Raw genomic sequence first — 19716 nt, 5'->3', positions numbered from 1 at the left:
AATTTCTACAAGGTGGACGCTAGCTTCTTGGGTTGTTCTGTAGCCCTTCTAGCAAATACTAGAAAGCTAAGAGGGGAACATTACCCCAAATGGAGCAGACTGAAATTAAACTGGTGGACTCCTTAGCTTTGTCTGTACTCAATCTCGAATTTCTCCTCTGAGAAATGTGTGGACCCACTACGTTGGGATTGCACATATACCTTGTTCTTGAATCCGCAAGAAAGAAAAATACCTTGAAATCACTGCACTGTGGAACGGCACAGACACATATGTTATGCACTTCGAGGCACCTTTCATGATCAAAATGACTACAGGCAATTCTAACTAGAAAGGCAAAGTCAAAAAAAAAAAAAAAAGAAGTCATTGGAAAATTACAAATGGAAACGATCATAAAATGCAAATATTCTGGTTAAAAAAATAAAAGGTAGAGTTGAAAAGGGAAAAATCCCAGAAGAAACCCGAAGACTTCTGAAAAACACCTTTTTGAAAGTCCAGGGAAAATATATGCTAGAGATCTAAAGGGCCAGGTGCTTGAAATAAAACCCCTCATGGCTACCCTGGCAAAGGCAAACGGCTACAGTAGGATGAAGGTATCGCCAGAAAACAAAAGACCATTCAGCTGGGGAGAGGAGGAAGCCCAGAGGTACAAATAAGTAACTAGGCCAAAGGGGTATTTGAAAAACATCTTGCAAAAGACTCCAAAATAAATACTGAAAAGTTTTTAACTACATCAAGAGAGAAAGTGAGTGAGAGAAACTTCCAGCATTTGAAAACAGCACGCACAACAACAGTGTCGCAGAGAATAAAAAGAAAATGACAAGGACACTGAAGGAATTATGTGGCTCTACCTTTATGAAACTGAGGGAATTTCCAAATTTTTCTACTGGCACAGATACGCACCATGTGACTTTAAAGAAATGATGAGGACTTAACCTGGAAGTGGACAAGATGATCCCATCAGGGAAAGGGAACCTGCATTCAAGTTGCTCTGCAGACACGACAAGTCAACTTCTTTGACCAAATGTGTGTCTGGCATTTGCAGTCGGCTGCCACACTTCAGAACAAGCACCGGTGCAGTGGCACCATCCCACAGGGCTACCCTAGTTATGGGAAGGCAATTAAAGCCCCTGAGACTCGGTGCTGTCTAGAAAACTGAGAACAGGTGCCGAGAACAGCAGCAGGTGCCTAAGCCGGTGTGGACTGGGATGGGCACTACAGCATGATCTCTGCAAAGGAAAGGAACACCTAAGTCACCTCCTGGAATTCCCGGAGTACGTACATCTTGTGGCAAAAGAGAACACATGGACAGAACTTATTTAGATGTTCAATGCTTTTAATTTCCTCTTTGCGCGTACCCCAAAGCCATATTCCCTTCTCCCAAGTGGCTCTTTCCCATTCTCTCCACTCTTCAGAAACACATTATCAATCTTAATTTCTCTTCCCTTCCCCACTCATCCAGCCAGTTGCTGGATCTTGTCAATTCTACCTTCTCTAGAACTTGTACTACCTCTCCCCAGTGCCCTGTCCTCATCCCCTGACAGTTCACTCCCGCCTGTATTAGCAAAATAGCCTCCACCCCAGCCTCCCTCTCTCCAGTCCTGCTCCCATTCAAACCACTCCCTTCATCCAATCAGTCTGATCTCTCTCTCCTACCAAGCCTGCAGTACCTTCTCAGTCCCTGGCAGAAAACCACTGAGGGTTTGGCCCCTGTTTGCCTCTCCACTTTTACCTGTTATATCTTACATTTCAAGATAATGGGCTCCCATTCCAGGTACCCCGTGTATTCTCTTTACTCTGGACCTTTGCACATGCTATTCCTGTTGCAGAGGACACACTTATCCTGTTCCTGTTCCTCCTTTAGTTGTCAAATGCCCCTCTCTCCTCCCCAAGCTGAACAATGAAGAATGACAATGGTCATCCTATGGGCTCTAATAGCCCCCCTTGGGGCAGTTTTCCCCGTCAGAGCATCTGTCATACAGTGATATAATATCTACTTTTCTCCCCTTCTGTGGGCAGGAGCTCTATCATCTCCCTCGTCAGATCCTAATAGAGTACAGGGAAGTGGTAACTGCTAATATGTGTCTGCGGAAATATTCTTGAAGGTTCACAGAATGAGAATATCCAATTCCTTAGGGAAGGTGAAAAGGGGACTCAGTGGAACCACCATGTCTTGAGTACTTGCTACGTGCTAAGTACCCACACCGGCCCTTGCCTGCATACATTATCTTAAGAATTCATTCTCGAGCCTGCCCATAAAGTACATATTACTATTGCCGCTCTATATATGAGTAAACTGAAGCTCAAAAAGATGAAGGGACTTTCCAAACAGCACAAGACTAGTTAGATGGACAGAACCAGAACTCAAAATTCTCTGTCAACATACCCATCTTTGTACTTACTGCCATGAAGACAAATCGATAGGAATTTCTCTAAATAGAAAACTGTGAACAGTGAAATCTCCTGGGAATCAATCCTGTAACTAAACTCACTATTTTACATATATTTATACAAATGAATTTTTTTTAAATTTTGGCAAAATACACATAACATAAAATTTACCATCTTAGCCATTTTTAAGTGTGCACGTCAGTAACACGAAGTCAGCGCATATCATTGTGCAACCAAACTCCAAAACTCTTGATCTTACAAAGCTGAGATTCCGTACCCCTTGAGCAACTCTCCACTCCCCGAGCCCTCACTACCTGACAACCGTCATTCCACTTCCTGTTTCTATGAATTTGATGACTCTCGGCACCTCGCATAAAAGGAGCCATGCAGGATTTGTACTCGTGTGACCGGCTTATTTCACTTAGAGTAATATCCTCAAGGTTCAACCACATTGTAATGGGTTAAGAGTGTCCTTCCTTTTTTAGGGCTGGATAATATCCCACTGTATGTCTATGCATTTTGTTATCCATTCATCCTTCCACGAATGGAAGGATGGTTGCTTCCACCTTTGGGCTATTGCAAATAATGCCTCCATGAACATAGATGTACTAAGCTTAATATATTCAAAAGTAATGTGCTAATAGAGATCCACAACAAAACCTTGCAAATGACACACCATTCTGGGTGAGGATGTAACAAACTAGTGGGAGCAGTTACCAGGGTATCTCAGTGAGCTATGAATTGTGAGGAAACATGATAGACACATTTCAATGAATGCCACGTGGAGGAGTGTACTTAGGGGGAAAAGCCCACTGCACTTGTTTTTTTAAATAAAGTTAAGTACAAATAATCAAGCTATCTAGAGAAATAAATCCCCACCGAAAACTACTTCAAGCTATGTTTTACATGCGATGGGCTATACATCTGTTACCACTCAGGAAAGTGCTTTATACTTCCTGGAAGCTACTTCAGAAGACGTCGCTCTGTTCCACTTAATTGTATCTGGAATTAGCAGCTTTCCAAGTGCTGATTAGTTAATGCTGGCAGTTTTCAGGGAAAGTACCACTTCCCTCCCTTCACCCCTATTCTTTTGCTGTTTTATGGAGCCAAGTCTCCTAAACGCAGAGCATTTAGTGTCCAATATTGTTGGGATCAAGGAGAGGGTAACGGGATATGATCTGCCTCCAACTGATGGGGCAGAGGGGTGTTTGGCGGGGGGGGGGGGGGGCGGTTAGTGAAGAAACTGACATGGTAACCACAGGCGGAAGACAAGAACAACAACATATTAATTAAAAGGTAGCCACAAACAACATCTGGGGAAGTGGAGAGGAGACATTGTTTCCCATTTTAGGAGTGGGGCAAGGTTTCTTTAGCTGTCCCTTGAAGGATAAGTAGTATATGGAGTGGAAGAGTATTTAAGGGAAGAAAAGGCACAAGCAAAGACAACAAATCCAGGAATATGGATGATGCTTCAGGAATTGAAACGTAACCCAATTTGGCTGAAAGAAGAATACACAAGGGATAAGTTGGAATGTATGCAAGGACCAATCTGAGAAGACTCCGAAAAGCATTTTTAATAGGACTAGGAGTAACTGAGTAGATGATGGGTGCAAATTTGCAGGGTCTGGGAAGGTAACAGAGATTCCTGAAGCCAGAGGGTATAATAATAGGGAAAGGCGGGGACTGTGAGAAACTTAGGAATTTACGAGTCAGAAAAAGGCAGCTGCTACTCAGCCTAGAAAATGCTGCTGAGCAGAAAACTCAGGTCGTATTGACAGCCCCTCCAGACGTTTATGAGTATTTTCAATCTCCAGAAGACCTCCGATCACATGGGATGGGTCTCAGGGGCCGCTAACCTGCACACTCTGATGTGGACAGGGAGGCATCTCTGGGTCTAAAAATGTCCCTGTCATCTGCGTATGTACACGTCCGGTGTTTTAGCGGTCACCCTTCTGTGCTAAGTGCTTTGTTTTCTTACGCTCACCATACTTTGTCCTTCGCTCTCTGTTTTAATTCATTCTTCTAATTCTGTCTTAATATCATTATGTACTTGATAGAGATGTTGTAAGGATTAAATGAAAGAATCCATGTAAAGCCTCTCGAACCTTGCCCAGAGCTGCCAAAGAACAAACATTCAATAATCACTAGTCATTTATGTAAAAGACCGTTAGCCAAAGCTCACTGGGCACACTCATGCACACCCGTGCACACCCATGCCTTCACCACGCGTACATCTCCGACCCAGTTGCTCTCTTGAGCTCTGACTCAAAACCCTCCTGCCTACTAGAGAGCTTCCTTGGATGTCTGGAACCAAACCCCTCTACCCCACTCCAGACCTTTTTCTCACCTCATACTCCCCCTTTCAGTGAATGATATCACTATCTACCCAGGACCCCAAGTAATTCCTGGTACCATTCTTGAATTCTCCTTCTACTTGACACCCAACACCCAGTCTATAATGAGACCCTATCATTTCTCAACTCTCCTGCTCTATAGCCCATTGTCTGAGCTAATTCTCAGAAACCTGGAGTCTGAGAAGACTGCACGCCTCACCTGGAGGTAATCAAGAAGGAAGGCGGTCAGGCATCTCTTATCTACACTCAGAGTCCCAGACAACTGGAAACATAGTCCTACCAGGTCCAGACGAGAGTCCAAAAACTGGGGCATCAGATATTATATTTCTTGGAAGATCATGAGCTATGTTACTCAGATCAGACTTTCAGGTGAAAGCATCTAGATGATGAATCTTTTTTTAAAAAAATACATAAAGGTGAGAGATAATAGTACTTTATAATATAGGCTCATATATATAGATGAGACATTTATTTTGAAAGTCTAGTTACTTAGATGAGAAGAATGAGAGAAAATAAGGTTTAAAGGATGACTCTTACATTTTTGAGAATTGGAATTATTGATTCAAATGAGAGACTGGGAGCAGAACAGATTTGGTGATCGGAGGGACTGCATTTATGTTTTAGAAATATGGATACTTTCATTTCTAGTAAAATATGAGACTCCGTTATTAGCACTAAAATTCCTATTAAAAACAACTAAATATGTAGGATAAACTATTTTAAAAATATTAAAAGCATCGAGTATCTGACAACACAGTACTCAACAGGAAGAATGTAAGTGAGAAACAAGAACATGGAAGCAAGCCCCTTTTGCCCTAGGCACACTTTGTCAATCTAAGCAAACTTGAACTCTGATTTTTGAGCCTCCCACGATGCATTTAAATGGATGTCAGCACAGGGTCTACCTGAGGTGGGGAACTGAAGAGAAGACCCTCCAGCTGAAGTGTGTGAGGGGTATACCTTCATGGTACAAATGAACTGGAAGTAAGCCTGACCTCACCTGCGTCTCTGGGAAACAAAGAAAAAGAAGGAAAATCCTTGAGTAGAGCTGCATACGCAAGTCAGTTCTCATGTGGATCTACAGTCCTAATTCCTACAGCATGGGTGTTCCAGAAAGTCTAAATTTAAAGTAACACAGTGTTGCCCAATAAACTGGGGAGACCCTGGGCCTTGGGTCCTTACCCAACCAGACTTGAAGGAATCACCAAAGGTTCTTGGTCTTGTCATGAAAAGGGATTCAAGGACAGACACTCAGCACAGCAGATGAGGAACACAAGTGGGGATGTTTATTAAAGCAGAAAGTATGCTCTTGAGATATGAGAGTGAGTGAGCTCAGGAGAGAGAGTGAGCTGTGTGCCCTGGGAGCTGGGCTAGGGTTATCTTTTATTAACAGTTGTTAACTAGGGGACAAAATATTCACAACTTGGGGCGAGAAGCAGGATTTTTTGCTTTTTTTTTTTTTCTTGCTTAACTTTCTTGCTCAGGGGTTCCTATCATGATGCCCACCATTTGGGGCCTGTCTAGTTTGATCCGGCTTCTGGGGGAATGCTGCCGGGACAGACCTCTGACCCTCCCAATAGCTGGCCATAATGTTGCTGACCTCCGCATTAGAACCTAACTATCTACTCTAACACCAGCACTCAACTCCTCTGTGAATGAAGGCCCTTCATTCTAGTCTCCGAGAACTCCCAGAAATGCTCTGTGAAGAGTGATGAGCCTCACACAGGCAAAAGGAGCCAAGAGCGTAAGGACGTAAAGGAATGAGACAGACAATAGGCAGCAGGAGAAAAAACAGATAGTAGAAATAGAGCCACTTTGACATTAAGAGAATCAGAGACAGATGATAAAACAACTATGGGCACCAAATCTGGAGGAGACGGGAAGGGTATGCTGAAAAGGACAGATTAGGGTAGAATGACAGCAAGAACTAGAAGTGGCTAATGGACAAAATCCTAATGAACTGAGTAGGCAAGGGGAACAACGCCCCAGCAATTTCCGAGCCAAAGTTCTGGCAACTGTAGTCGTTTTTTAATATAAATTCTGAATCTCTGGGAGGGAAGAAATGAGAATAATGGCAACTACATGAGGAAGAACACCCCTGACTCTGCTTCACCCCCAGTTACACTGCCTTGGTTTAATTCCACTTCCTGTCTTATCTGGCCCATTACTACAGCTTCTGCATCACTGTGCTCAGACTGTCATAACCACAGACCACAGACTGGGGACTTCAATATGGAAGTCCAAGACCAAGATGGCAGCATGGTTGATTCAGTGGGGCCCCTCTCCTGGGCCTGTATGTGGCCCTCTTCACCCTGTATCTTCACATGTTCTTGCCTCTGTGTGTCTGTATCCTAATTTCCTCATCTTCCAAATGGCTCCAATGACTACATTTTATCTCACTGACCTCTTTGAAGACCCTATTTCCAAATATAGTCGCATCCTGAGGCACTGGGGTCTAGACTTCAACATATGAATTTAGGGGGACACAACTCACCCCATAACAGCCTCCTCACAGTGCTCTTCCTAAATTGCAAACCATTCACCCAATCAACATTGCTAAGGGCTCCCCATTGCCTAAAGAATAAAGTCAAAGCACCTGAAAATGGTGTCAGCAGAGACACAGAGATGCAACTAGAACTGTAGCTCCCACTCCCACCCCACTGCAAAGAAAATGCAACCTAAGTACCAATGTGGTCAAGTCAAGCGTTCTGAAAACTGCCCCCACCCCTTCCAAGCAACAATCTGGAGCTCCTGCTGGCAGCAGATCAAATTCTCTGTCTCTGGTATCCACCCCTCCTAATTCGCCACCTGGCTCCACTACCCACTTGGGCTCATTTACACTCCTGCCTTACTAAGCCTCCTGCGGCTCCCTAGCATGCCGGCCTCACTTTTGCTTCAACCATTAGCACGATTTCCCTCAAGCAGGGATGCCATCCTGCCAGCAGCACAACCAGTCTTCAAACAGGAAGTTTCTGATCTTCCCCTTTGAGTAAGCTCAAGCATCTTTTGTTCTCGGAAGCTCACTGCATGATCCTGTTTCCCCTCTCTGCTGCCACTTCTCCAACACATACCGCCGCCACCAGCATCCTATCACCACCCACACCTGCTCTATACACCTGCATTCGAGGAAGCATCGAATGGCATTCCAAAGGAGCCTTGAGCTTGAAATCAGAGACTGGAACATTTCCTCACCGTACCCCCAATCCCATGCAGACCCCAGCACACCGTGGATATTCAATAAATATTTGTTGAATGAAAGAGAAAGGCAATGGGAAGAAGAAACTTGAGGTGCCGGGACCGGGGGGAGGGCGGGGGGATGTGTTTGTAACTTAGGAAGGAGCAGAGTCTTTGTGAAGATTTCATTGGTTGATCCTACACCGCTGGCAGCAGCCCTGCTTGGTGTCAAGACTGCAGGGTCCCTTTCTCCTACTCTTGTCTGTTTCTTAGTCTCCAATTTTGCTTCTTTCCTGCCTCTAAATCATCCCATATGCAGTCGCTAGAGTAATGGCTCCAAATCATGGCTGCAATCATGCCCAACACGGGACTTCCACTATTTGAAAACCTTACTAATCACCAAATGAAGTCCAAAATCTAAGCTTCCCACCTGCTGCCCTTCCCCTAAGGCTGTGACCAAAGTTGTTGTTTGTTGTTTGTTTTGTTTTGTATGCTCCAAATGCAAAGAGCATTTCCATTATGTGATGATTTTCGTGACACACTTTCCTTCTAGAATCGTACCTGAATTTCCAGCCTGGTGCAGACACTTTCCATGGTTCCCCGATACTGACAGTAATCTCTGTCACCTCCTCTCAACTCCCAAAACATTGTTCTATGCCTCTTAACAAGTATATACATACTTCCCCTATTAGATTATAAATGTCCTGAAAACAAAGACTTTCTTATTCATTTCATCATCTCCTCACAGCAAATAGTAAATTTCTTTTTTTTAAGATTTTATTTATTTATTTGACAATGAGAGAGAGAGAACAAGCAGGGGGAGAGGCAGGCAGAGACAGAGGGAGAAGCAGGCTCCCTGTTGAGCCGAGAGCCCGATGTGCGATGGGCAGCTCGATCCCAGGACCCTGGGATCATGACCTGAGCTGAAGGCAGATGCTTAACTGACTGAGCCACCCAGGCACCCCAGCAAACAGTAAATTTCTATTTACTAGATCTAGAAAGGGTTTACACAATTTTAAAAATTACTATTATCAATATTCACCCAATAATAGAGATTTTTAATACTGCAAAGGGTCATTTGAGCAACAAATCTTAATACTATGCCCTTTGGTTCAAATCTGCTATTTTCACTGAAACATAGTAGTTAATAGTTAAGAATATAATTAGTAATAGTTAAGAATAAAAATTCAAAAACTATGTCAGCTCAAAAAAACACAATGTCAGTAACTAGAAATTTTTCTCTCTTCTTTAATATTTATGCTTTTGGGAACCATTTCTAGGATTTAAGAAGAAAAGAAGGAAGAAGTGAGATATTTAAACTGTCAAATAAATGTTCTTTATTTACATTTACCCACTTATTTATAAGAACGACTGCGTTTCTTGTATATAATAAAGAGAAATTTTGAGAAATATGATGTCATAAGTCAACGGGACGGACGATCGTCTCATCTGGGGACGTAGTTGAACGGTACCGAGCTCTGTCTCAGAGAAAGTAGTTGAATTCCTTGGCTGTTTCTCAGATGAAAAGTGGTGCCCTTCCCACAGTGATTCCAGTTTACAAAGAGAGAGAAATGTACTCTCCCCATTAATGGGATGCGTTAGGTGCGGGACCTGAAACTTCCTAAAGGTTTGGGTTCTTGGTATGTCAGGAAGGAAACCATCCTATACCAGGGGATACACACACGCTCCTTCACTAAACTCTTCTGGAAATATCGGTTTGGGTAGCACACGGCATTTCACGTAGCCTGCCAAGAAAGGGGACAAATGTGTTCTGAGAGCTAGTCTGCGAAACGAGAACGTTCTGTTTCTTAAGTATCCTGCTAGTTAGTGTTCGCAGAATCCCTGTGGCACTTCGCTGTCATCGGCCGCCGCCCTCACCCCACTGCAGTCGGCAGGCAGGAGCGCGGAAGCTCTTCACGGTGCTGTTAAATGTGAATGTTGCTTATCGTGGCTCCGGCCTAAGAACGCTTTCTGTGTGGATCTTCAGGGGAACGGGGGCCTTTCTCTCTGGGCAGATTGTGAGGAAGACTGTTCTATAAAATGTGTGCTGTGGTTAATAGCCGGAGTCAGGGAAAATCTTCTCGCACTGAGATTTATTGGATCGTGGATCATCTCTCAAGGGAAGTGCCAGAAGCCCCATCAGCGGAGTTATTTAATGAAAACTATGGTGGTGTAAGTAGAAGAGACGTTGCCTGGGGGAGTCATTTCGCGTTGATCCCTGAAGGATTGACTTGATAGTCTTAAAATTCTTAACGGTTTCAAAACCTTAAACGTCTTCCCAAATTTTCTGAGAGGAAAGGAAAAGCCATCTTGCTTGCAACCTCCACTTCCTATAAAACCAAACAAAACCCAAAACCAGCAGCAAGAAGCGTAGCTTGGAAACCAAGTCTTCTTCTACCAACGCTAAAGAACCGCGCACGGGAGAGCAAGAGCTCAAGGGGAAAAACCCTCCGACCAGCTCAGAGCTTCTCTTTTCCTCCTCTCTTGCCATACTTCATTTCCTTTTCGTTCGATTTTCAACGTCGAAAAATCCATTTTTATCTTACAAAATGCAAAAATGTAATTTTACCCTCAGTCACTGAATACTCTGATCTGTCAACGGGCCAATTCCCATACGGTCTTTTGAAGGTTCGCTGACACCCACCCTTTAATCCTAGAGAAGTTTCGGAGGGAAAGTGCTGGAAGACAAGGTGTGATTTCTACAGCTTTCAACCTTCGATAAGAGGAATTTAAAAAATAAAAAATAGAGACACAGAGAGGGTCCAGGGGAGGAGACTGGGCCAAGCTGCGTGGGCTGGCCTGTTCCAGTCACTGGGACAGCTCTGACACACGAAGCCGCCATCCCCACCCTGCACCGGTACCCACACCCGCGCCAGCACCCACTCTCGGGGGAAACATGTTCCACATACGGCGGTCAGCACCTCCCTGAGCGCTGCGGAGCCAGCAGGGGTGGCAGACAGCGATGGAAGAGGTGTGAGCTGTCCTGCTCACTCAAAGTTAAAGGAAAACCTGAGAACTGCACGCCTCTACCTACACGAACAAAATCCTTCAACGGGGCGCCTACGTGGCTCTGCTGGTTACGTGCCCTTGGTTTGGGCTCAGGTCACGATCTCAGGGTTGTGAGACCGAGCCCCACATCAGGTGCTGAGCGTGGAGCCCGTTTAACATTCAGTCTCTCTCCCCCTCCCTCTGCCTTTCCCTTCTCCCCACCTGCACTCGCAGGGGGGCTCTCGCTCTCACTCGCTCTCTCTCAAAATAATAATAATAATCTTCCAGAGCCACAGGGCAGTTGTTCGTAAACTTTAGCTTGTAGCTCATTCCCTTCAGGAAATTCAGCCAAATACCTGCCCCTACCCTAGGGTCATCTCAGAAATAAAAATATCTACTCAAGGAAAGGTAGAGTTTGTGCAAGTGAACAGAATAGTTTCAAAGATCAGAGCCGATTTCATGCCTGCTCTGGGTTGCCTGAGAACATTTTTGAGTAAATCTAAAGGAAAGTTTTCTTCTGGATGTTGCTATGGCGGTCACGTGTCCAATACTGAGTGCAGAGGGAACGAGAGGAAGGGCAGTTCTCTCGCACGGAAACGGACAAACGGGGACGCTGCTCTCACAAATCCCAAACAGGGACCTGTGCCTGTTTGTTAAACTTGAGCGTGAAAGGTAATTATCATCCAGTATTGTCTGCTTTTTGAGGTCTGGTTTGCCCCTTCTGGCCTGTTTTTTGTCTCTTTTTGATTTTTTTATTTTATTTTATTTTATTTGACAGAGAGAGAGAGAGATCACAAGTAGGCAGAGAGGCAGGCAGAGAGAGGGGGAAGCAGGCTGCCGGCCGAGCAGGGAGCCTGATGCGGGGCTCGATCCCAGGACCTTGAGATCATGACCTGAGCCGAAGGCTGAGGCTTAACCCACTGAGCCACCCAGGCGCCCTCTTTTTGATTTTTGATTACAGAGCTGTTCCCCGAAAGTCTGATTGTTCAATCTCCTGGTGATACGTGCTTTCAAGCATGCTCTTTCCTGGCTTAGCAAATGGAAAGCAGATCAGTAAAAGCAACCTTGGCATGGGCTCTGGTAACTACTCCACTTTCAGATTCCCATTGGTTTCACCCTTGAGAAGTTCAGTGACCCTAACCTTGCTTTCGCAAGTCTTAAAAACGTTCTTTATCATCTACTTCTTTATATTCTGTTTTATTTTATTAAGGAGAGAGATTTCTAACCCTTTAAAGTGTTTCTGTTTCATCAGTTGACTATTTCTTACAGGTACTATTTTATATATTTTTTCTTTCTTAAATGAAAAACTGCTGAAATGTAACATTTTACAGAAACATTGTTTATTCTTATGTGTCTGTGTGATGTGTGTATGTGTGTGTATACAAGAAAACTTTCATGACTTATTTACGAGCTGATAAGAATGCACCTTAAGAGTTTATGTCTTAATTCTTTAAAGAGTAAATTTGAAACTATTTTTCTATTTCTCTGCCCCACTTAAAAAACAAACAACTTCAGAGTGATAGAGATGTATATGATGGGCAAAGCTGAAAGAACCCACAGTCCACACAAGGACAAAACACGTTGGCATGCAGCGGTGACTCTCGTCACAGGAGGGCAAGAAAGCCTCCCCTCCCGTGGCCTTCTCAGCCCTGTCAGGAATCTCTTCTGACAGGCAGAAGCATCCTTCAGACCAAGCCCTCCCTGCCTCACTCTGCACCTGTCACTAATAGACAAGAGAGTATCAGTTTCATACATTTTCTTCCTGTCTTCTGAATTTGGGAGCGATAAAAGCTGAAATCAAAGGATTTTTGCTAAAAATAGACAATAAAATATAATCATATCGTGTATCTAGATTCCTCTGCCTTTTGAAGCACTAAGTCAACGTGTGGAGATAAGCTAAGCCACAAACTGCGACCCAGAAGAAACCGCACTAATTGTTGATCAGCGTCTGTTGTGGTGTGTTTGGAAGTTTGTTGTTGGTGTGTTGTGTGTGTTTGGAAGGTCTGGCTGTCATGGCTCTTGTTATTGGTGATGGTGTCAGAGTCATTTATACAAAATGAAAATGTCCTCGCAAACTAGTCAGAGCAGAGCCAAAGCTATCTTTGTTTCTAGATGATATTTAAAGCAATTCTGAGGCACCTGGGTGGCTCAGTCGGTTGAGTGTCTGACCCTTGGTTTCGGCTCAGGTCATGATCTCAGGTGATGAGATCGAGCCCACACCAGGTTCCAAGCTCAATGGGGAGTCTGCTGGAGGTTCTCTCTCTCCCTCTGTCCCTTCCCCCTCCCCCGCTCATGCCCCCCCGCCCATCTGTCTGAAATAAAGAAATAAATCTTTTTTAAAATAAACGAATAAATAAAGCAATTCTCCCAAAATGCTACTCCACCCATCCCCACGTCCAAATATTCTGACCTCCCTCCTTCAAGGTTAACTTTAAATTCCCCCTTTGCAGGGAATCTATCCTGAATCTCCTGGTTAAAAGTAAATCCTGTTTTAGGACCTGCAACAGCACTCACTCCTTAATTCTACTTTGCAACACACAGCTCTTCTCTCCCCCAGTACTCTGCATACCACTTAGAGCTGAGATCCACGTCTTTCTAGCTTCCAGCCACTGACATTATCTCGAATATAGTAGGTTCTGAATAAAGACTTGATGAGTGAATAAGGATAAGAGGGTTCAGCTCCCACAAATCAGCATACACATTGACACAAACCAGATCCGGGACACTGCCCCTTCTCCAGCTTTAAATAAAATTTAAATCCTGACATCATCCCAACATTAATAAACAAACAAGTAGGCAGAGGAAAGCACATATTGATGATTCTGGGTTGGCCACCCCAATTAAGACATAGGCCAGCATGGTCTTTAGAATCCATCTCATTAGGGGATTTCTTGGCACTGCCAACAGTTCTGGGTCCCCAGTATTAGAGGAACCTCTTTTCCTCTCTAGTGCCACTCACTGAAACATTTGGATGAGATTAACATTTAAATTGGTAAGTAATTTAAATTGGTAAGTAAGCAGATTGCCTTCTAACTGTGGGTGGGCCTCATCTAATCAGTTGAAGGCCTGAATAGAACAAAAAGACTTGCTTTCCCAGAAAAGAGGGAAATCTCCAGCAGAAGCCTTCTGACTTCATCTGCACCATTGTCCTTCCTGGGACTCCAGCCTATTGGTCCACATTTGACAGGCTCCATAATTGCATAAGCTGATTCCCTATATTAAATCTCTTTCTATATACATATACAACTTATTCATTCTGTTTCTCAGGAGAACCCTGAATATTACCAATACCAATACTATAATACACATACTAATGTACACTCCTACCAGCAGTGGGTAAGTACCCCAACCCATAAAATATTACTTCTTTACCCTGACCTTAAACTCTTCCCCTCCTATAAGCTACAACTAATTTACTCTTGTTGGTGGTGAAAAACGTAGGTTTATTATGTGTCTCCCTCTGGAAAATGTTCAGTAGCTTCCCACGGATCTCCCATAGTGAAATTCAGACTCCATGAGGCAATGAAGATCTTGGCCAGCCTAACTTCTCAGGCTCTTTGTGACATTGCGCTGTTCCAACTTTTTTTTAACCTAGAATCTACTGTATAAAACCTCCCTTGGGACCCCAGCACAGCACATGCTGAGCCCCCTGGCTGATGCAGGCACCCCTGTTTTTTCCTCTCGGGCTACCTCTCATGACCGCGAGGGGCCACAGAGCCCAGAGAGGGAACCACATCCTGCGTGGATGTCAAACTTTCCTTGTGCCCCTAGAACACTTCCCTCTCCACTTTCTCTCCTTCCCTCATCTGTCTCTCTCAGAAAAATACCCTCCACATCTTCAAGGTCCAGTGCGACTTGGTCCTCGAGCCTCCCTGCGCACTGTGTGGGAATTCCATTCCCCTTCCTCTCGTTCCTGGCACTTCGCAAACATCAACTGGTCTCCTCTGGGTGCTGAGACTGGGCAAATCACAGCCTCCAGGTGGTCGATGACCCTGAGCACTTCCATCAGCAGCACGATGGGAGCACATCACCTCCAGCACGGTGTTTTGGAAGCATTAGAGGAGATGACATTCGGTTCATGCACAGGAGGCAGTCGGTGGAAGGTAGATTGTGGAGTAGGGTGGGTGGGCCCCCCTGTGGGGGTCATTTCCATAAGCTTAACTACATTTTCTTGAACCGACTAGTAAGGCCAGAGACACGGGTTGCAGGAATTTTCAGCGGGATCCCTCTTCCACCACAAACTGCCGCGAACGAACGGGCCGCCTCTGGAAGGTTACCTACCGCCCAAGGCACCCAGCAGCTTTTCCCTGGAAGCAGTAAATGCCTGCCGCCATGCTCACCATTAACGTCTCCAATCAGATAGCAATTGAGAAAGGCTTGTGTGAAGTTAACACACCTTTTAACGTAAATTTGCATTAACAGCACCTTTATCTAGAATAAGCTTGTGCTAGTTGCGGCTCAGCCCTGAGCTGAAAGCCTGTGGGGGGTGGGGCAGCAAGGCTGTACCGTGGTTGACCCTCCTCCTCTGAGGGCCCCCGCAGCTTCATGCCCCCCAAGCTGTCACTCCCCATTCCTCGCTGCAGTTTTATCCAACAGGACACACATGAAGTCTGCGAACTCACCACACTTCAAGTCCTTGCCTGGAAAGTCAAGCTTATGTCCACATCCACGTGGGCAGTGGGGTTAAATGAGAAGATAATGACCAAGTTCCTCTAAGGTAGTCAGCTATCAGCAAGGAAGAGAAATCAGCGTTTGTAGGACTCCTTCTGAAAGCCTCACAACCCACTATACAAACTAGGATTTCTGGATCCCAGCTCCAGTCTTGTGTCGTTAAATAGACCATCAACGGTCCCTCTGAGTTACACTCCCGATACTACGTTAATAAAGCACAAACCGAAAACTAAAAGTATATATAAGGTTAGCTTTGAGATACAGCTACTATTTTTTAAATTCACTATCATTTTTAGTTTGTTGTTCTTTTTTTAAAAAAAAAGGATTTCCCCCAAGTTTTGAAAATAAGTGGAATACTCTCACCAGCCCATTACTGCAATCTGTTACTTAAAAATGTAAATGATCAAAAACAATCATGACAAACATGCTTAAGAATACCATCACAGGGAAAATAAAACTAAAAAAAAAAAAAAAAAGAATACCATCATGGGGGGCACCTGGCGGCTCAGTCGTTAAGCGTCTGCCTTTGACTTAGGCCATGGTGCCAGGGTCCTGGGATTGAACCCACATTGGGCTCCCTGCTCAGTGGGGAGCCTGCTCCTCCTGCTCCCACTCCCCCTGCTGGTGTTCCCTCTCTTGCTGTCTCTTTCTCTGTCAAATAAATAAAATCCTAAAAAAAAAAGAAGAAGAAGAAGAAGAAGAACACCATCATGAATAATTCATCTATGTGGAGAGGCAGGCTCTCCTTTCTTTGACCAGTGATTGAAAATCCTACCATTGTATTTGAAACAGCCCCAGAAGGTAAAGATCCACCCTGCCTAACCACAAGAAAATGATAGGAGCAACAAATCTGGATGATAAAAGCAGGAAATATTGCCAAAATTGTTCATACACGATGCTAAAAGTCCTATCTTAGTATGGCGATCACAACTTAGTTCCCAATAATTTAGCTCTATTTTCTATCCTAAACTTTCAGAAGAGGTCAAAATGCCATTTTTTGTTTTTGTTTTTAAATTAAAAATGTATATATTAGGGGTTCCTGGGTGACTCAGTTGTTTAAGTGTCTGTCTTCAGCTCAGGTCATGATCTCAGGGTCCTGGGATGGAGCCCCACATTGGGTTCCCTGATCAGTAGGGAGCCTGCTTCTCTCTCTGCCCCTCCCCTCTCTCTCTTTTTCTCTCTCTTTCAAATAAATAAATAAAATCTTTTTTTAAAAAAGTATGTATTTAAGACATGCAATACAATCATTTGATAAATATAAACGTATACATACACACACACAGTGAAACGATTACTACAAGCTAATTCACATTTCTTCTCACATAGTTACTATTTTTTTTCCAGGGAGAGCGCCTGAGATCTCCTTTCTTAGGACACGTTAACTGCAGTCCTCACGAAGCACATTAGCTCTCTAGGCGGAGTCATCCCACCCAACTGTAACTGTGAAACTCCCTGTGCCCAGGACCATTATTCTCCCTATGTTTAAGCAGCTCTTTTTTGACAGAAATTGGAATTCCTGATCTGGGAATCCAAACTGCAGAAGCTCGCCACACAAAGGGTGGGGGGTCCCAGCTTGTTCTGGCCTTGGTGGCTCAGGCCAGGTGTGGACTAGCTCTCTCCACCGAAGGCCCTTACCAACCCTCTCCTTCATCTGCACGGCTGATCAAAAGTGGTCCATACGTGAAAAACTCGCAGGCAGCCCTCCACAGGTGACTGCACAAGGCAAATGAGGCGTTCCATGACAAAATGGACTCGGTAATAAATATTTCGTTAAAGAGATTTCGCTAATAGACACTTTATAAGCCTCCGTCATATACACAAAACCTTTTTTGAGCTTAGCTACATCTACAGAGAAAAAGAAAACTAACACACGGGAAGTTTCCTTATCTTCTATTTGCGATCCCTAATGCAATACTATAAGTTTTTCTTTTATTTTTTTATTTTTTAAAATATTTTATTTATTTATTTGCCAGAAAGAGAGGACGAGCAGGCAGAGTGGCAGGCAGCGGCAGAGAGAGAAGCAGGCTCCCTGCTGGACAAGGAGCCCAATGCGGGACTCGAGCCCAGGGCCCTGGGATCATGACCTGAGCCGAAGGCAGTGGCTTAACCGACTGAGCCACCCAGGCGTCCCGGTTGTTCTTTTATAATATACATCCCTTGGAAAGCAAGCACTCCAGCACATGTCACATAATGTGTTCTGCTGACTATCCATTTAGGATATAATTTGAGAGACTTCAGACGAGAAACACACAATTCCAAACTATGTCCTTCCCTAGACTATTTCGGACATCTCAAAATGTCATCATTAGTCACTTTGTGTTGAAAGCATAGGGAATGATAATAGTGACAATAATAATACCCACCACTCCCTGACTGCCCCCCGTCTTTAACCATAGGATCCTTAAGCCGTTCAACAAAGAGAATGGTATTATTAACTCAGTTTACTATTCAGAAGCCTGAGATGCAGAGGGGATCGACCAACTAACATAAGGTTTTGAGGAAACTAAAGGCTAGAAAAGCCATGTTTTTCCAATAAACCATACCCAATCCACGTGGCTATTACTTGAAGGACTAACTCACTGAGCAGCAAAGCACACTCCCTGGTAGACACGGCAGAAAATATCTAAGAGATCATTTGATCCTTCTTGAAATGACACCTTGCAGTTTCTGAAGGTTCATCTCTTAGGAGCTTGGTTGAAGCAAAAAATGGAGCCAGCGCCTGATGAATTCTGCCCAGATTCACTAATAAATCTAGATTTGGTGTTACAGAGAGGACTCTGAACACACAGAGGTTGAAGCCAGCACTGAGTGCCTAGGGGAGGGAAGCAGCACTCCGTCCCTGGGAGGAAGCTCACATGGGGAAAGATCTGGTCCTGGACCCAAACACTGCCAACATCAGCTTAGTCCAGGCTCTAGTCATGGTTGAGACAAGAGAAAACCTGGGCTCTTCTTCCTACGACACTCTAATTCGTGAAATGGCCTATTCTACTCAGAAATCACAGCACATTAAGAAAAATGAATCTGATTCACAGAACTATTTCTTTAAAACAATAACATCATAAGATCTAGAAGTGAAATTGGAAAATACCACAAACACATGATAGAGCATTTTATAGTTTCTACTGGGGTTTTAAGATTCGATGTCGTAGATGGGTAAGAAGGAGAACAAGATGTCCACTCACCTGAGGCAACCACCTGGATCACCTTCTCCCAATGTCCTTGTGGGAAAGTGTGTAGAAAGCAGGAATAGAAGCCAACATCGGCCTCAGAGACGTTATGAAAGGACAGGGTCATATCATTAGGCGCCATGGTGGAATTTAAAAAGTAAACCCTATCAGTATAGGGTGGCTTTACACTCAAACCGTAAGCAGGGCTGAAAATGGCCATGAGCTCTCTGTTGGTCGTAGTGATCTTGTGCCATTCCAGCTGAACTAAGGTGTCCAGTGATGAATATATACACTCCAGACTCATATTCTCAGCAAGTTTAACAGTCGCGTCCCAAACCATCTCTTCACATAGTGCTGAAATACACAACATCACATTTGTTCAGTTAGGCTTGATGGATGACATAGCAAAAGACACCTCAAGCTTTTTCTAAGCTTTCTAAGACTGAGGAAGAGAGCAAATTGAGACCCCCACTAAACGCTAACAGTTTCTACCTTAGTCTAAAAAGGTTTCCACTGCCAATAAGAGGTATTTGTAACTTGTAGATTTCCTGAACAAGTGAGAAATTATCGGAGCCTACTAAAGGGCATTATAAATTCTAAACATGTCACACTATAAGACCAAAAAAGAAGTAAATTTTTTAAATGAAGACATTATCTTTACCTCTGTATATGTGAAGAAGAGCGAAGAAGAAAGTAAGATAATCCATCTCTGGAAACCGTTTGGGAGGGTGGTCTATTAAAAAAAAGACAATTTTTATAATGTTACATGCGGAGGCCCAGCACAATGCACTGCTTCCTTCCTCTCAGATATTATCAGTCGTGCCTTCTTTTTCTGAAGAACGAACACAGGAAAAGGTCTGAGCTTCAAAGTCAGGTTTGCTCTCGCACAAGGATGAGCAGATTTGAATCACTTCTCTCTCTCGGGGAAATAGCTTATTTTCAAGCTTTTATTTTCTACAAAGATTCATTCATTG

General features: G+C 44.0%; 1 protein-coding gene across 2 annotated transcripts in view; it reads right to left on the bottom strand.

Moving 5' to 3' along the window:
• LOC111154274 (CD226 molecule) overlaps positions 1-19470 on the bottom strand; it is a 64438-nt gene extending 44968 nt beyond the window's left edge. Inside the window, exons 1-3 of one of the 2 annotated variants that reach the window (XM_022513783.1) lie at positions 19404-19470; positions 18758-19096; positions 5648-5750 (exon numbers count right to left, since the gene is read on the bottom strand). In XM_022513783.1, the coding sequence (XP_022369491.1) occupies positions 5648-5750; positions 18758-19096; positions 19404-19449 (488 nt within the window). In that variant the 5' untranslated portion in view covers positions 19450-19470. The remainder of the gene's footprint in view (positions 1-5647; positions 5751-18757; positions 19097-19403) is intronic. The other variant, XM_022513784.1, reaches the window with a different exon arrangement.
• Between the last annotated feature and the right edge of the window lie 246 nt (positions 19471-19716).

Source organism: Enhydra lutris, unplaced genomic scaffold (assembly GCF_002288905.1).
Source record: "Enhydra lutris kenyoni isolate GAN:26980312 unplaced genomic scaffold, ASM228890v2 scaffoldscaffold36, whole genome shotgun sequence".
In the NCBI taxonomy this organism is placed as follows: Eukaryota; Metazoa; Chordata; class Mammalia; order Carnivora; family Mustelidae; genus Enhydra; species Enhydra lutris.
Note: the sequence above shows the minus strand (reverse complement) of the source record. Positions and strands in the feature narration are given on the sequence as shown.